Below are 16,365 nucleotides of genomic sequence, written 5' to 3'. Positions count from 1 at the left end.
GGGAGAAGGCTGGAGAACGGGGTTAAGAAAGGCAAAAAATCAGCCACAATGGAATAGCAGAGCAGACTCGATGGGTGAATGGCCTAATTCTGCTCCAATGTCTTTGTGGTGTTGTGGAAGATTTTTATTCGCTCTTTGCACGTGGGAGTTGCTGTCCTGGGTGACATTCAAACCCCATTGCTATCTGCCCTTTAACTGAATGATTTGTTCATTTCACAGGATGGTAAAGAACCACCATGGCATTGGGGCTCTGGAGTCACATATGGACTGGACTAGGTGAGGACAGCTTACTTCCCTCCCTGAAGGACATCAGTGAATAGCTGGATTTTCACATGAAGCCATTAAGTTTCATGATGAGCATTACCGCTAATGGCTTTTTAATCTCAATTCAGTAACTTAAATTTAAGCTCTGGAGGTTTAACCTCTGGGACACTGGTCCAGGGTTCAGAACTACCAGTCCAGTAATGAACCCATTATGACACTGGACTGTCCTGTTTATCTGTTGTAGATGGGTCCAAAATAATGTACACTTTACACATAATATCGTTGCAGAATTTTAAAACTGAGAACACCAGCCAGTTTTTATAATTCATTTACTAAGGATCTTTTTAAAAAGGTCATGAGCCCTTTTATCATTGACCTGAGGCACCTGGCAGGCAAGTCTGAGCTACATCAATGTAGAGAGTCTGATCATCACAGGGCCTTTGCATAAAAACATGAGCAGATATTGGCAAAAGGAATACAGTATTCCTTAATCTATTCAGAGGGTACTTAAGGACATATAAAATGATCACAACTAATTGTGAATACCATCAGAGTAAATTCTGCGAGCCCCTATCAGGGAGAAATGAATCAAGAGTTTGGTAGCTCGGCCTTTCACTAGTTCACTCTCAGGGCTGCAGCTGTTGCTAGTGAAGCTGTGATTTAATTTCCACTGCTGGTAAGGTGATGCTGAACCACTTTCTTTCTGAACTGCTGCCTTCTATGTGAGGCAGATGCTCCCACAAGATATTCTGTTTACGGCAGGAACTTCAGATCATCCTCCAAGGATGAGAGATCTCCTACCCCGAGGAATTTTGGTGACACAGTTTACTTAAACAATAATCCAACATCCCGATTGTGAAAATAATTTTCAGAGAGAATGGCTTTTTACTTTCAGAATTTTTTCCTGAAATTACCATTTAAGTTCTCAGTAGCTATGGAGAGTTCCAACTAGTCAACTCGAGAAATACGCTGTACAGAAGTTTAACGGTATTTGGTCCTGTAATTGATAGCGTTCAGAAGGATCTCATTGAAACATACTGGATACTGAAAAGCCCGAGTGGACATGGAAAGGATGTTTCCATTAGTCGGAGAGGGTAGGATCTGACGGCACAGCCTCAAAGTAAAGAGATGCCTCTTTAAGACTAAGACGAGGAGGAATTTCTTCAGCCAAAGGGTGGCAAATCTGTGGGTGCAGACTTACACAGCCCTGAGACATCAGGCAAGGTCATTTGATTCCAAGAAATTGGAATATTGATCATTACAGTATGTCTCTCTGGAGCTTCTTGCTCCCTCCCCTCTCCCTTGCCCTTTTCCCTGGAGCGTAGAAGAATGAAGGGAGATTTGATAGAGGTATATAAAATTATGATGGGTATAGATAGAGTGAATGCAAGCAGGTTTTTTCCACTGAGGCTAGGGGAGAAAAAAACTCAGAGGACATGGGTTAAGGGTGGAGGGGGAAAAGTTTAAAGGGAACATTAGGAGGGGCTTCTTCACACAGAGAGTGGTGTGAGTGTGGAATGAGCTGCCAGATGAAGTGGTAAATGCGGGCTCACTTTTAACATTTAAGAAAAACTTGGACAGGTACATGGATGCGAGGTGTATGGAGGGATATGGTCCAGGTGCAGGTCAGTGGGACTAGGCAGAAAAATGGTTCGGCACAGCCAAGAAGGGCCAAAAGGCCTGTTTCTATGCTGTAATGTTCATGATTCCTTTTTCACACTCTCAGTCCACAGCAGAGACCTATATCAGAATCACATTTATCATCACTCACATATCTCATGAAATTTGTTTTTGTTTTGCAGAAGTACAGTGCAATACACAAAATTACTACAGTACTGTGCAAAATCTTAGGCACCCTAGCTTTTCATATGTGCCCAAGACTTTTGCTCAGTATTGTAAGGTAGAGATTGGCATGTTCTTGATTGGTAAAGGGATTAAGGGTTGCAGGGAGACTTGGTTGAATGGTAGAGCAAACTTGATGGTCCAAACAGCCTAATCCTGCCTATGATCCATATTCCCAGCGAGCACAATTAAAGCAAATATGGGAAAACTGAGACGGTGTGATTGAGGTTCCTACACTGTTAAAACATCACATTCTCTCATTACAGTGCAGAATAAGTGAAGGAACACTTACAGATTTGGATTTCGATAAGCTACCCAAGGTCTGGATGGTCTTGGACACGAGAGTCAGGGTCCGTGCTGTTACTGGGTCCTGAAAGAAAGAAATGGTCACCAGATCCTGATCAACACTTCCGAATGACAGAAAGCTGGAGCAACTACTTGGCTTCTATAAGATAGATAGACAGATAGATACTTTATTTACCCCAAAGGAGCATTACAAGTGCACAGATATACAAATATTAGAAGAGAAGTAAGAAAGAATAAAAAAAAATACACATCTTGTGAGGAAAGGCTAGGGAAGATGGGGGAGACTTTTGGTATTTTCCTTCTAACATTTGTAAATAACACTAATGTCAGGCAAGGAAATTTGTTGTATCAGCAAATCAGATTGGTCGTTTGAAACATGGCTCCCTCTTTGCAAGCAGCCATAATTTTTTTTTTACCTTGCCTAATGGAATGAGCCAAGTCAATGTGTGTATATGTCACCATAAACCACCACGTGATTCATTTCCCTGAACACATTTACAGGAAAGTAAAGAAATGCAATACAATTTATGAAAAACTATACATAATGTAAAGAGACTGACAAACCACCAATGTGCATAAGATGCCAAATTGTGTATAATTAACTAAATGCATGAATGAATGGTACCAAGAACATAAGTGAAAGCGAGACCATAAGTTGCGGAACCAGTTCAGGGTTCAGGGTTGAGGGTAGTGAAGTTATTTACACTGGTTCAGGAGTCTGAAGGTTGTAGGGTAATAACTGTTCCTGAACCGGGTGCTGCAGGACCTAAGGCTCCTGTACCTTCTGCCCCATGGTAAAAGTGAGAAGACAGCATGGCCTGGATGATGGGAGTCCTTGATAACTGAGTTCACCACCACTTCAGTCATTGATTGCAGCTGAAGTCACTTTGCAGTTGTATAGACCTGAGGAGAGCTAAGGTACCGGTGACCCCTGTTTCCATCCAGGGGGTCAGTGTGGACATGGTGGAGGATTACAAATACCTGGGGATACGAATTGACAATAAACTGGACTGGTCAAAGAACACTGAGGCTGTCTACAAGAAGGGTTAGAGCCGTCTCTATTTCCTGAGGAGACTAAGGTCCTTTAACATCTGCCGGACGATGCTGAGGATGTTCTACGAGTCTGTGGTGGCCAGTGCTATCATGTTTGCTGTTGTGTGCTGGGGCAGCAGGCTGAGGGTAGCAGACACCAACAGAATCAACAAACTCATTCGTAAGGCCAGTGATGTTGTGGGGATGGAACTGGACTCTCTCACGGTGGTGTCTGAAAAGAGGATGCTGTCTAAGTTGCATGCCATCTTGGTCAATGTCTCCCATCCACTACATAATGTACTGGGTGGGCACAGGAGTACATTCAGCCAGAGACTCATCCCACCGAGATGCAGTACTGAGCGTCATAGGAAGTCATTCCTGCCTGTGGCCATCAAACTTTACAACTCCTCCCTTGGAGGGTCAGACACCCTGAGTCTATAGGCTGGTCCTGGACTTATTTCATAATTTACTGGCATAATTTACATATTACTATTTAACTATTTATGGTTCTATTACTATTTATTATTTATGGAGCAACTGTAATGAAAACCAATTTCCCCCGGGATCAATAAAGTATGACTATGACTATTTGGAGTATCGTGCGCTGTCGCATTACAGGAAGGACGTGAGGGATGCGACTTTGGAGAGAATGCAGAAGAGGTTCACCAGGATGCTGCCTACGTTAGAAAGTATGAGCTATAAGGAGAGTTTGGATAATCTTGGTTGTTTGCCCTAGAGTTTCAGAGGCTGAGGGAGAAGTATATAACATTATGAGACACACAGATAGGGTCAACGATCAGAATCTTTTTCCCCCCAGCGTGGAAATGTCAAGTGCTAGGGGATGCAGTGTTTAAGGTGGGAGGGGAAAGTTTGCGAGGCAAGTGTTTTTTTTACAGTGAGAGTGGTAGTGCACTTCTAGGGAAGTGATGTAAGCAACAGTTAACAGTTGTGTGTGTTGCAACAGTTAAGAGGCATTCAGATAGGCCTATGAACAGGCAGGGAAGTTTAAATTGCCATCACAGTCAGCACAAAGAGTAGGGCCTGTTCCTGCGCTCTACTGTGCAATATTCTATATGATTCCAATCAGCAGCCTGGAGTTTCTAGAGTGGCTCAGCACCTACCTCTTCTCGTCTCCACCACCCGCCCCCCCCCCCCCCAATTTACCCAAACCTAGCTTATCAGATCTGGAAGCCAACTCGGACAGTCAGCACTGTGCCAGTACAGAGTGACAACAGTACCTCACACAGGGTAGGCAGAGCAAGCCCAACCAATGACAGGTCAAAACCCTGTGTAGGCTTTGCTGTCTGCTGAATCTCTTGGCCATTTGACCTGAAAGTTTAACTCTGCATTGACCTGCTGAGTGTTTCCAAACTCTGTTTTATTTCAAATTCTTCGAATGTTTTGATTGTCTCACTTAGACACTATTAAAACCACAGAAGGCAGAGAAATACTGGTCTCTGTACAGCACTGACAGCAACGCCCAACAAATCAGACAAGTTGTCAAAAATCCTGGCTGTCACCGTGTACACAGCAAGATCCCAGTACAACAGGATATATAAAATTATCCTGTTTTGGTGATGGAGGTTGAGAGATAAATATTAATCAGAATACTGGGGAAAGCCTCCATGTTAAGCAGTGCCAGAATAGCTATTCTATCGGCTTAATGTCTGATGTGAGAAACAGCCTCCCTGCCACTGCAGTGCTCCTTCAGTACAGCAAAGGGAGAGTTTATCTGGCTTTGGGCTCAGGAAAGCATCAAAGATCAACGTAAATTTATTATCAAAGTATGTATATGTCACCAGAAACTACCCTGAGATTCATTTTCTTGCAGGCATTCTCAGAAGAACAAAGAAATACAATAGAACCAAAGAACGACACACAAAGACTGACAAAAAACCAATGTGTAAAAGAAGGTCAGACAGTTAGATAGATAGATAACACTGAGAACATGAGTTGGTGAGTATTTGAGAGTGAGTTCGTAGGTTGTGGAATCAGTTCAGTGAAGTGATCTACGCTGGTTGAGGACCCTGAATGTTGAAGGGTAATAATTGTCCTAGAACTTCGTAGTGTCGGACCTAAGCTCTTTTATCTCCAAGTAGCATTGACATTAAATTATTAAACTAGAAAAGTCTTGGATAGTTAATGAGTTATATAAAAAGGCATGTAGAACAGAGTCAATCAGGACCTCAGTCACTTGTGAAGTGATAGTGAAGGACCCACATTGCAGGCAGAGAAGGAATTTCATCCAGCTTCCATTCTGGTGTCCCACACTTACCATTCTGTTGTCCCACACTTCCCATTCTGGTGTTTCACACTTCCCATCCTAGTGTCCCACACTTCCCATCCTGGTGTCCTACACTTCCCATCCTGGTGTCCCACACTTCCCATTCTGGTGTCCCACACTTCCCATTCTGGTGTCCATTCTGGTCTCTCACACTTCCCATCCTGGTGTCTCACACTTTCCATCCTGGTGTCCCACACTTCCCATCCTGGTGTCCTACACTTCCCATCCTGGTGTCCCACACTTCCCATTCTGGTGTCCCACACTTCCCATTCTGGTGTCCACACTTCCCATTCTGGTCTCTCACACTTCCCATCCTGGCGTCTCACACTTCCCATCCTGTTGTCCCACACTTCCCATCCTGTTGTCCCACACTTCCCATCCTAGTGTCCCACACTTCCCATCCTGGTGTCCACACTTCCCATTCTGGTTTCTCACACTTCCCATCCTGGTGTCCCACACTTCTCATTCTGGTGTCCGCACTTCCCATTCTGGTGTCCACACTTCCCATTCTGGTCTCTCACACTTCCCATTCTAGTGTCCCGCACTTCCCATTCTGGGGTCCTGCACTTCCCATTCTGGGGTCCTGCACTTCCCATTCTGGTGTCCACACTTCCCATTCTGGTGTCCACACTTCCCATTCTGGTCTTTCACACTTCCCATTCTGGTGTCCCGCACCTCCCATTCTGGTGTCCTGCACTTCCCATTCTGGTGTCCACATTTCCCATTCTGGTGTCCACACTTCCCATTCTGGTGTCCACACTTCCCATTCTGGTGTCCACACTTACAGCTGTATTTGCTTGCCCTTTTGTACTCTACCTCACCGGGCTTCTAAAAGCATCCTGAGCATTGCGACAAGACTAGTGCCTAGCACTGTTTGCTCTGGGCAAAGTCTGCAGTGTGAACTTACTGGATGGTGAAGATGCAGCTGGAACAGGTTAGGTGACAGAATGGCTGGAGCAAAGAATCGCAGGAAGATGAAACTGCTTACAGCTGTGTACCGCACATCAGGATCATCTAGAGAAAGAAGTTCCACATTACCACTGGATATCTAAGCTTGGACTTAAATAGATACTTCCAGGTATATATTAATGCAGCATTAGGACCTCTGCTGATGTAGAACCATAGACACATACATTACTAAGTGTCATCCTAACAACACAGCAGCACTGTCTCTCTCAAGCCATTCTAAAACCATTCCTTTGATCCTGGGCCTCTCTGTATCCCCGTCTTTCATAATCTCCACCTACTGGAATTGATGGAAATCCCTCCCCAAGATTCCTCACCTCTCTGCCATGTTCAAGATGTGCCTGAAACTTTCCTCTTTCAGCAGCCTTTTGCTCGGCTTTCTCATGTCCCCTTTGGAGTTTGGCTGCCTCGAGACATGCACCAAACAAAGAGCTAGAGGGCTCCCAGCAGGTGGTAGGTGAGCGATGTATGTTGGGTACAATACCCAACATCTGCCTGGGCCAGACAAGTTTATGTCCATGCATAAGAGTTTGGAAAACATCCCTTTATCTGTATTGTTACATTGAAGTACATAGAAATCACAGGCCATTCAGCCCCTTGACTCCAGAACAGCCTTCTCCTATAATCTCCTCCTATCCCTCTCTCACTTATGTTTCTCCAGCTTCCTCAAACTCATCTCTGCTCCCTGGCTTAACCCCTCCCCATAAAAGTGAGTTTCACACTCTCTTGGGAAAGAAGTTTCTCCTGAATTTCTGATTAGATTTTTTAGTGACCATCTCTTACAGATAGCCTCTGTCTTCATCAAAAGTGTCTAAATATCTTCTCTACATTTACCCTGTTAAACGGTTTCATCATTTAACCGAGTTTGGGCCAGTTCACAGTCCTGCCCCAGCCACTTCAGAAGTTCCCCATCACAGGAACCTCCCAACCTACCAGTTTGCTTGTAAACATTGCTGCTGCTTCCCAGTGCCTTAGTATCCCATTGACAACGTGGAGACAAGTGCACACGACTGTGAGTGCGAGCCAACAATGATGAACAGAAAGCAGAACTCGTCACATGGATAAAGATCAGCACAAGGTTAGTGGTTATGTACGATGCCACACTCTACCTTGGAATCTCTTGGCAGCAGACTCCCTCAGCGAGAAGAAAATGTCACACATAACTGTGGGACAGCTCATACCCGACGTTGTGATGACATTGAAAATTCTTTCCACGTACTGTCTGAGGTTATCCTGAAATACAATGGAACAGTGACAATAGTGCTTTGAATTCCTGCACTGGGTTCCACTGGAACACGAGATACAGTTTCTGAGACTCAACTACCCCGGACTTGCCCTCAGCATGAGGGCACCCTCACCACAATGGTCACCAGTTTACTCACTCACAGGTCACATCAACAGCTGACAAGCCCAGCATTCATAATCACCTCAGCCACGAGGAGCACCGCAGATGTACAGCGGCAAGGGAATCCCGCTGCAGTCAGCCATGACAAAGTTTAATATTAGTCAGGTGGGCATGAGACTGGAGTCACACGTGGGCCCAGACTGGACAAGGAAGGACGATCTCCTTCCCAAAAAAGCAACAATGAACCAACTGGTAACACGGCAGATTCACACTTTAACTGATCTTTTCCTGGGTCAATTCCGTATGACAATGGAGGCCACTTGGACCATCAAGTCTATACCAACAGTCAAACCAATCCTAGCAAACCCACTTACCTCATTTTCCTATAACTAGTCTCTTTTGCACATCATAATCAAAGTCATAAAGCACAGAAACAGACCCAACGTGTCCATGCAGTCCACCTTACCCACCCTGCTCATAGACTGCTTGTCCCACTCCCATCAGGGAAGAGGCTACATACCATCCACACCAGGACCACTAGACCCGAAAGCAGTTACTTCCCCAAGCAGTAAGGCTGATCCAGCCATTAACCCACCCTACCTGGTGTCACTTCATGTACATACAGCTAGTCTATGCATGTAACAGTTACTTGTGCATTGTGTTTGATTGGATTGCTATTACAGTTATATTTACTGTGTTTTATGTTTTTTTTATTATGTATTATCATTGTGTTTTGAATCCCACCCCACTCCCCGGTCCCAGTTTCCTTGGCTGCGTAGGTCTAGGTCCCTCCAAACCTGTGAGATTGACACGGCCCTCCCATCCCAAACCCTGGTTTGTGAGGATGCTGTGTAATTTGTGATCCTGCTACAACTCAGTGCCAAGAAATAACAGACAGTACACTGCGGACGATTAAAGAAATTATATTTATGAATCATAACTTAACTAAAGGGTTAGTAAAGAAAAGAAAGAAAATAAACTAAAAGGGCTCACTATAAATAAACAGTTAAATGTGCACAAGTTGGAACTCAATTCTTCCCGAATGTAATATTCACTGATCCACAGTCAACCTCAAAGGCTCTCACCATGTTCGACTCCAGGTTCTCACCATCCTTCAGCTTAACTGGGTCAATCTCACAGGACTTATGAACTTCACATATCTGGGAAACAAAAGTGAAATTACGATTTAATCAACATCTGTACCAAGAGCTGCTAGTTTAAATAATACAAATGATCTGAGCTTTGTGGTCCCTCCTTCAACCAACGTCTCTCCCTCTGTAAACTCAGGCTACGTCCACACTAGACCGGATAATTTTGAAAGTGCCAGTTTTTAGTAAAAACGACAGGCATCCACACTAGGTGTTTTTCAAAATATCTTTATCCGCATTAAAACGGATATTTGGGCGAATCTACTCCTACTGGACATGCGCAGACACATCTACAGAAAACAAGCGAAGAGGAAACAGTATAATATTTAAGTTTCCGCGGCGGCATTGTGCTATTTCCATTGGTCAAAAACTAGAGTACCAACAACAACAGCGAAATAAAGTTTTCAACAATGTCTTCGAGGAATACAAAGAAAACCTCAGCTGGAAAAAGCAGACCAGACCTCTTCGTTTAGACAGACAATGAAGTCGAACTGTTTCTGCGAGTTACAAATAACTACAAAGTCAGCAAAGCAGTGGAGAACGTGGAAATGGTTAACTCCAAACAAGCTATTAATGTAGACAATAAAGTAAACAACACATGCATGAAGCCGTTCTCTACCCAAGATCAACAAGAGATTGGAATCTTCTGCCGCCAGACCTGCGTAGTATTTCTGACATTAATATTTTTAAAGGTAGACTCAATCAAATCAATTTAGGGGATCTAGTCAAAAAAGCTCACTTTACAATTTAACTCTCACGCCATTCACACCGACTGTGCGTTATAACAGCCGTCCAGCAGTGCTTGCACAGTACCAAGCAGAAGTAGAAAAAGCATTGCTGTTGTGGTGTTGTCATGACAGTGTTTTTAAATCTCTCCGTTTACCCCGTCCACACTACAACGTGCAACAATCGTTTTCAGATCTAAACACTCTGGAGAATGTTTTAGAAAAGCTCCTTTTATGGGAGAGGAAAACGCCGTTTCAGTGTGGACGGAGGGTCAAAATGAAGAGAAAAAGCTTCATTTCCAAAATTATCCAGCGTAGTGTGAACGTAGCCTCACTCTAAATGAAGATAAAATTATTCCGCAAATGATGAATCTTCAAAAGTCCTAACAACCTCTGTATCGTTCCTTTCAATCCTCACAGAGATTATATCGAAATTTATGAATGCTGAAGGACACTAATTCCCTCCCTCAGGGCCAACAAAGTTGCAGCATAATTGCGCTGTATTCAATTCTTGTTTTAAGTCTGACCTTAGCTCCCTGGCAGTGAATGAACAGGTCAAAATCTGCTTTGTTAGGGAAAGTATATGGTTCTATGTGTTAGGTGTCTGAGAGTGAAGTTTTCTAATTTTGAACTCCGTTTCTCCCAATTGATTTCCCTATGTGTACCCAATAGTGTGCATTTGTGAGAAAATGTACATGTGTATGAGAGATACGCAAATGAGTGGATGAGTGTGAGACTGTGTGTGAGTTCATTCAAGTGTGTACAAGTGTTTGTGTGTAGGTATGTATGTGAGAATCAATGTGCAGTTGTGTCTAACAGGGAACACGTATGTGTGCGCATTGATGTATCTAAGAGGGGATGTAGGTGTGTGTATGGGTGAATTTGCAAAGGTGAGCAACTCTGTGTGAAACAGAACATGTATGAGAGGGAATGAGTGTGTGCAAGATGAAAACTGGTGTGCACATGCAAGTATTTTGCGTCAGCGGTCGACCTAATCAGCCTTGCACACAGTTCCTGGTTACCTCATCGACAACAGGCTTCAGTGTGACCTGTAGATAGTGCCTCCCTGCCAGTTTCATCGTCTCATCAATGCACTTGGAGGTCAGGGAGTTGCCTCGAAAGATGGTGTTTGGATCTCTGGAAAGGAAGAGATTTGCATCGTGACCACTTTGGAAGATCTTTGCTGAAGGAGATACTGGATAGGAATCTGAAGTTCTTCCCACCTTTGAACTGTATCGCTCATGGTGTCTGGCAGGCACACCAATACTCCCCACCCCCACTGCCCACTTCCATACACTAGTACGATCAGCTGATCTCAGCTCCTTGCTCACCAACAAAGCATTAATCTCTCCTGCCATTTGGCCCTTTGTATCCATGCAATTCCATGCAGTATCATAGCTCCCTTACCCTCACCTCTTATCTCCTGGCTAGCACAGTAGCGTAATCGCTTCATAGCACTAGCAATCACCGACCCCGCCACTGCCTGGAAGGAATTTATACATTTTCCCCATGACCGCGCTGTTTCCTCCAGGTGCTTCAGTTTCCTCCCCAATTCCAAAGACACACAGTTAGGGTTAGTGAGTGGAGGGCAATATATGCTGGTGCCAGAAGTGTGGTGACGCTTGCAGGCTGCCCAGCACAATCCTCACAAACGACGCACTTCACTCTGTTTCGGTGTGACAATTAAAACTAATCTTATAACTGCTTTTATAACCCCACAAAACACAGAGTAGTGGCACAGGGGCCAGACCAGCAGCCTTCAATCCAAACAATGAGAAAAAAACAGCTCCATTTATATAGTGCCTTCAATGCACTAAAATCTCCCAAAGCCTTTCAACTTTATTAGTCATATTCATTACGTGCATTAGGGATTTGCTGTGGTGTGTTGGTCAGGGCACGACATGCAACAAAAAATGATATTCAACAATTATGACAATAAAATTTTACATCAATAAACTTGGAGGTTAAAGTACAGATATGGAATAAAATGTGCATAAATACTGTACCAGCATGTATTTATAATGTAAACAGCATTATAAAAAGTAGTTCAAAGTGTTTATAGTGCTGTGCAGTGACTGAGATATTAGATTGGGGGGTGGGGTAGCTAACTAGCATGGTTGATCAGATTAACTGTCTGTGGGAAGAAACTTTTAAGATGGCGTGAAGTTCTAGCCCTATAACGCTTCCCAGATGGGAGATTTTGGAAAAGGCCGTTTCCTGGATGGGTCGCATCCACAATGATTTTTTTCCTGCATGCTTTTTTGTCCTGGATACGTACAAGTCCAACAGTGATGGCAGGCTGCAGCTGACCTGACGGTTTGCTGTCGTTTTTGTACACTGTGAGAAGGATGCTGCACCAAACCAGACAGTCATGGCTGATGTGAGGATGCTCTCTATGATGAAGTAACCAGTAACTCAGCACACATACAACACGTTAAGCATTTTGTCCTTTCCTACCTCTAATCACCACATTTGGAGGAGGGATGTGAGCAGGATGAAGAGAACTATACAATGGAGCTGTTTGTGGAAGGGAAGGAGTGCAACACGAGGGTGGGGTGAAGGGAGAGAACGGAAGCCAGGTTGTGGAGTTATCCTATGCACACGCCACTTGGAATCAGGCAGCTGAGAATTTCACCCTTTTTACTTACAGGGTCCTGTTTATTTCAGCATTGGCGATGGCACTGATGAAAGGAACAATCTTTCCGTAGTGCAGGAAGAGCCGGACCAACGGCATGGCAGCTTGCTGCTTCTCTCGGCACACTTCCCCCAGCACATGGGCAGCAGACGCAGAGACTGGCTGTGGTGATGGGGTGGGGGGGGATGGAGGGAGCAGCAGAGGAAGGAGTTGTGAGGAGGGAGGTGGTGTTAGCAGAAAGATGAGTGTGCAGAGAGGGGAAGCGGTGGACAGGGGAGGAAAAATGGAGGAATGAGGAAACAGAGAGGGGAAAAGTGTTGAGGAAGGGGAGAGGAGATTGGGACAGCAGCGAAGGGTGAGCACAGTGTGGAGTGAGATGGAGTAACAGGAGAGGCAATCAATGTAGGAAGCAAGAGGGAGAGAGGAGCAAGAAGGTTGGGGAGGGCAAAATGATGAGGATGTGAAGTGAGAGGTTGGGAGGGTGGCGAGCATGCAGAGGGAATATTGAGGAGAGATGTCCAGGAAGGAGGAGAGAAATGAAGCCAGAGAAAACATGGTCAGATTACATTTGGGGACAAAATAAACCATAACATCACTCATCATGCTGTGGAGGAAGGCCAACAGCGGTGGAACAGGAGGCGTATTGACCTCCTTCCTCTGTATGAGCCGGTTCTCTAATACCACCTCCCTCCCCTTTCCCCAAGGATTTCCCACTCAAACTCTGCTTCAGTCCCCTTTCAGTGCTCCACTTGCAAAATGCATCGCTCACTACTACCAGGTGTCAACAGGAGAGGGCAGCAATACACTGTGGGGTAACCCAGCTGACAGAGCGCTGTAACAAACTAAATCTTCAGGAGTGCTTCAAGCACACAAATGATGAAACGATAAACAGAAGTTGGGAGCTACTCTTTCAGTGTGAAGTTGGGGCCACTTTAAATTCCCAACAATGACCTGTGCCTAAGCGCTATAGAGTCTCCAGCTATTCAGCCCATCAGATTCATAGACTCATGAAGGCTGGCAGATAAAGGAGCTGTACCTCATGGTGCCAGAGACCCTAGTTTGATCCCGATTTTGGGGTTTACACATACTCCCTGTGACTGTGAGGGCTTCTTCCAGGTACTCTCGCTTTCTCCCACGTCCCAAAGATGTGCAGCATTGGTGGGGTAACTGGCTGCTGTAAATTAACCCAGGATTGTAGGTGGTAGCACTTACGGGGAGCTAATGAGAATGTGGGTTTAATGTTGGATCAGTGCAAATGGGTGGTTGATGGTTAGCACAGACTCATTGGGTCGAAGAGCCTTTACGTGTGCTCCATCCCACCATGGGCATGCCTGTTACAGTCATAGTGAGATACAGCATAGAGAGGTGGCCCTTCAGCCCATTTAGTTCACACTGACCAGCGAGCGCCCACTAACAAACATCCCATTTTATTAACTCTAGAGTGGGCCTGTTATAGGGTAAAGTTGGACTCTTGATCTCTCAGTTTACCTTGTCATGGCCTTGCATTTTGACAAAATGGAGTCCAGGTAGGCAGATACAAGTTCCGTGGGCTTCCCACCCCCCCCCACCTTCTTTACAAGGCCCCTGCCCTCTTCCCTCTTCAGTCCTGACGAAGAGTTCCGGCCCGAAACGTTGACTGATCGTTTCCACGGATGCTGCCCGACCTGCTGAGTTCCTCCAGCGTGCCTTGCACTTTACTGACTGCCTGCACTGCACTTTCTCTGTAACAATATATTCTCAATTCTGCTATTGCTTTCCTTTTGTACTACCTCAAGATACTTACGTTTGGAATGCTGTAATCTGTTTGGACAGCATGGAAGGAATAACTTTTCAGTGCCTCTCAGAATAAATGACAATAATAAATCAATTACTAACTCCCTCAATATTCTCATCAAATCACCCCGAGTCTACCATTCCCCATCACATTCGGGCCATTCGCAGTGGTAAGTTAGCGCAGCGACTGATGCATCACGCAATGCGGGAGGAACTGGAGCACAGGGAGAACATACAGACTCCATAGATAGCACCGTATCGGGATTAAACTAGAGTTATTGGAGCTTTGAGGCTGTGGCTCTTGTACAAATGCGCTGCTACGGAGCATCCTCTGCCCAACACCTCATATTCCTTTCTCCAGCTTCTTATTTCCCAAGTTCTTTGTTTCACAGCTGCTGACATCAGTCTCGTGTTTTCTATACTTCCTACTCTGCATAAGCCAGCGTTACCCTCGGTCTGATGTGAGGGTTATGAATGAGTGAGCGCCAGGACTGTTCTCACATATTGAGGGACTCTCATTGGGTCAGGGTCAGGATGAGGATTGCGGGCACCACACATCACTCGTACCTCAACGTCTGCTGATTTTATTACAAGGTCCCTCAGTGGATCGTAATAATGAGATGGAAATACGTGGTCTTCGGTGTAAACAATGTTTAGCCGTAGGGAACCCAGGTCGACTGGTTTAACGGGCTTCCCATTATCTCTGGGATTCAGGAAGTACCTGTGAAATTTGCAAACCAAAATGGCATGAATGGAAAAAAAACTATTCCGTCACATCATGATCCAATGCACTTCCTGGTTCCGTATCTCTACTGTTCATTAACAATTCAACAGTCTACTTGGATAAGGAGTTGCACATTTGCTTTTTCCTGCTCACAAAGTAGGAGACACTCCTGCAGTAGATGCTGATACTCTTTCTAAACTCCACCAGCAACAAGCCACTACATAAAAGCTCCTGGAAACTAAATTGTCACCGGCTTTACTGGGGTTACGTTACTCAGGAAGACTGAGGTTATAGGACCAAGGATCAACTTTATTCGCCATATACATTTAACATGTTCGAAGTATTGCAGAATATTGGTAGCTCGGCTTGGCTATTCGGAAGTATGGTTGATCACCAGGCTTAGCAAAATGTTTGCAGATGTTTCGGCTCCCGTCGAGAATCATTTACATCTATTAATTGCTGTGGTGCGTTGGTCAGGGCTTGGCATGCAACAGAAAACAACATTATGAGAGGCATAGATAGGGTAAATGTAAGCAGGGCTTCTCCCCTCCCCTCCTCCCACTGAGGGTTGGATAAGACTAGAACTAGACGTCATGGGCTAACGGTGAAAGGTGAAATATTTAGAGGGAACATGAGGGAAACATTTTCACTCAGATTGTGGTGTGAGTGTGGAATGAACTGCCAGCGGAAATGGTAGATGCGATTTTGATTTCAATACTCAAATAGAAAAAGAGAAAGGTTGACTTTCCCCAGGTCTGATTAAATATCATCACCCTGAACTATTTCCCTCTCCAGACACTGCCAGACTTGTTGAGTATCCCAGCAGTTTCCGTTCCTATTTCAGATTTCCAGCATCCTTCAGCTTCTCGCTTCCCCACCCGAAGCCTCCATTTATTTGTACCCTGTACAGTTACATTTTCTCCACCCGGTCACCAGTAACCAACACCTAGATGCAATGACTAAACAAAACCTGTGATCTGTGGCTCCCTCTGCTCTCAATTACCATGCTTGATGGGAAGAAGTCTGCTTCAGGATCTTCAGTGGAAGTCGGAGTTCTCCTAGAAATTCATCGCCAAACTTTAAGTTACTGGCGTTCCAAAGCCCAATCCTAGAAAAGTAAGATTCACTATGTCAGCAGCAATGCAACATGACACAAGGCATCAGAGAGCATATTACCTGTAATACATCAGCATCTCAATGTAAGTGCAAGTCCAGCGTGCCTTTTATATGGTATGGTGGTGTGAGAATTAGTTATTTATTGAGAAATATTAATGATCAGGAAGCTGCCAGGTTATCATAAATCCCAGTGGGCTCAATGATG

General features: G+C 44.7%; 1 protein-coding gene across 4 annotated transcripts in view; it reads right to left on the bottom strand.

The window, feature by feature from the left end:
- Positions 1-16,365, bottom strand: part of LOC140198041 (ras GTPase-activating protein 3) — a 234,759-nt gene that overhangs the window by 19,986 nt on the left and 198,408 nt on the right. For all 4 annotated transcript variants that reach the window (XM_072258877.1, XM_072258878.1, XM_072258879.1 and 1 more), the window contains 8 exons: positions 16,048-16,152; positions 14,888-15,041; positions 12,561-12,709; positions 10,935-11,049; positions 9,125-9,199; positions 7,804-7,927; positions 6,636-6,742; positions 2,399-2,476 (listed from right to left, as the gene is read on the bottom strand). In XM_072258877.1, coding sequence (XP_072114978.1) covers positions 2,399-2,476; positions 6,636-6,742; positions 7,804-7,927; positions 9,125-9,199; positions 10,935-11,049; positions 12,561-12,709; positions 14,888-15,041; positions 16,048-16,152 — 907 coding nt within the window. The remainder of the gene's footprint in view (positions 1-2,398; positions 2,477-6,635; positions 6,743-7,803; positions 7,928-9,124; positions 9,200-10,934; positions 11,050-12,560; positions 12,710-14,887; positions 15,042-16,047; positions 16,153-16,365) is intronic.

The sequence above is a fragment of the Mobula birostris genome, chromosome 5, assembly GCF_030028105.1.
Source record: "Mobula birostris isolate sMobBir1 chromosome 5, sMobBir1.hap1, whole genome shotgun sequence".
NCBI lineage: Eukaryota > Metazoa > Chordata > Chondrichthyes > Myliobatiformes > Myliobatidae > Mobula > Mobula birostris.
Note: the sequence above shows the minus strand (reverse complement) of the source record. Positions and strands in the feature narration are given on the sequence as shown.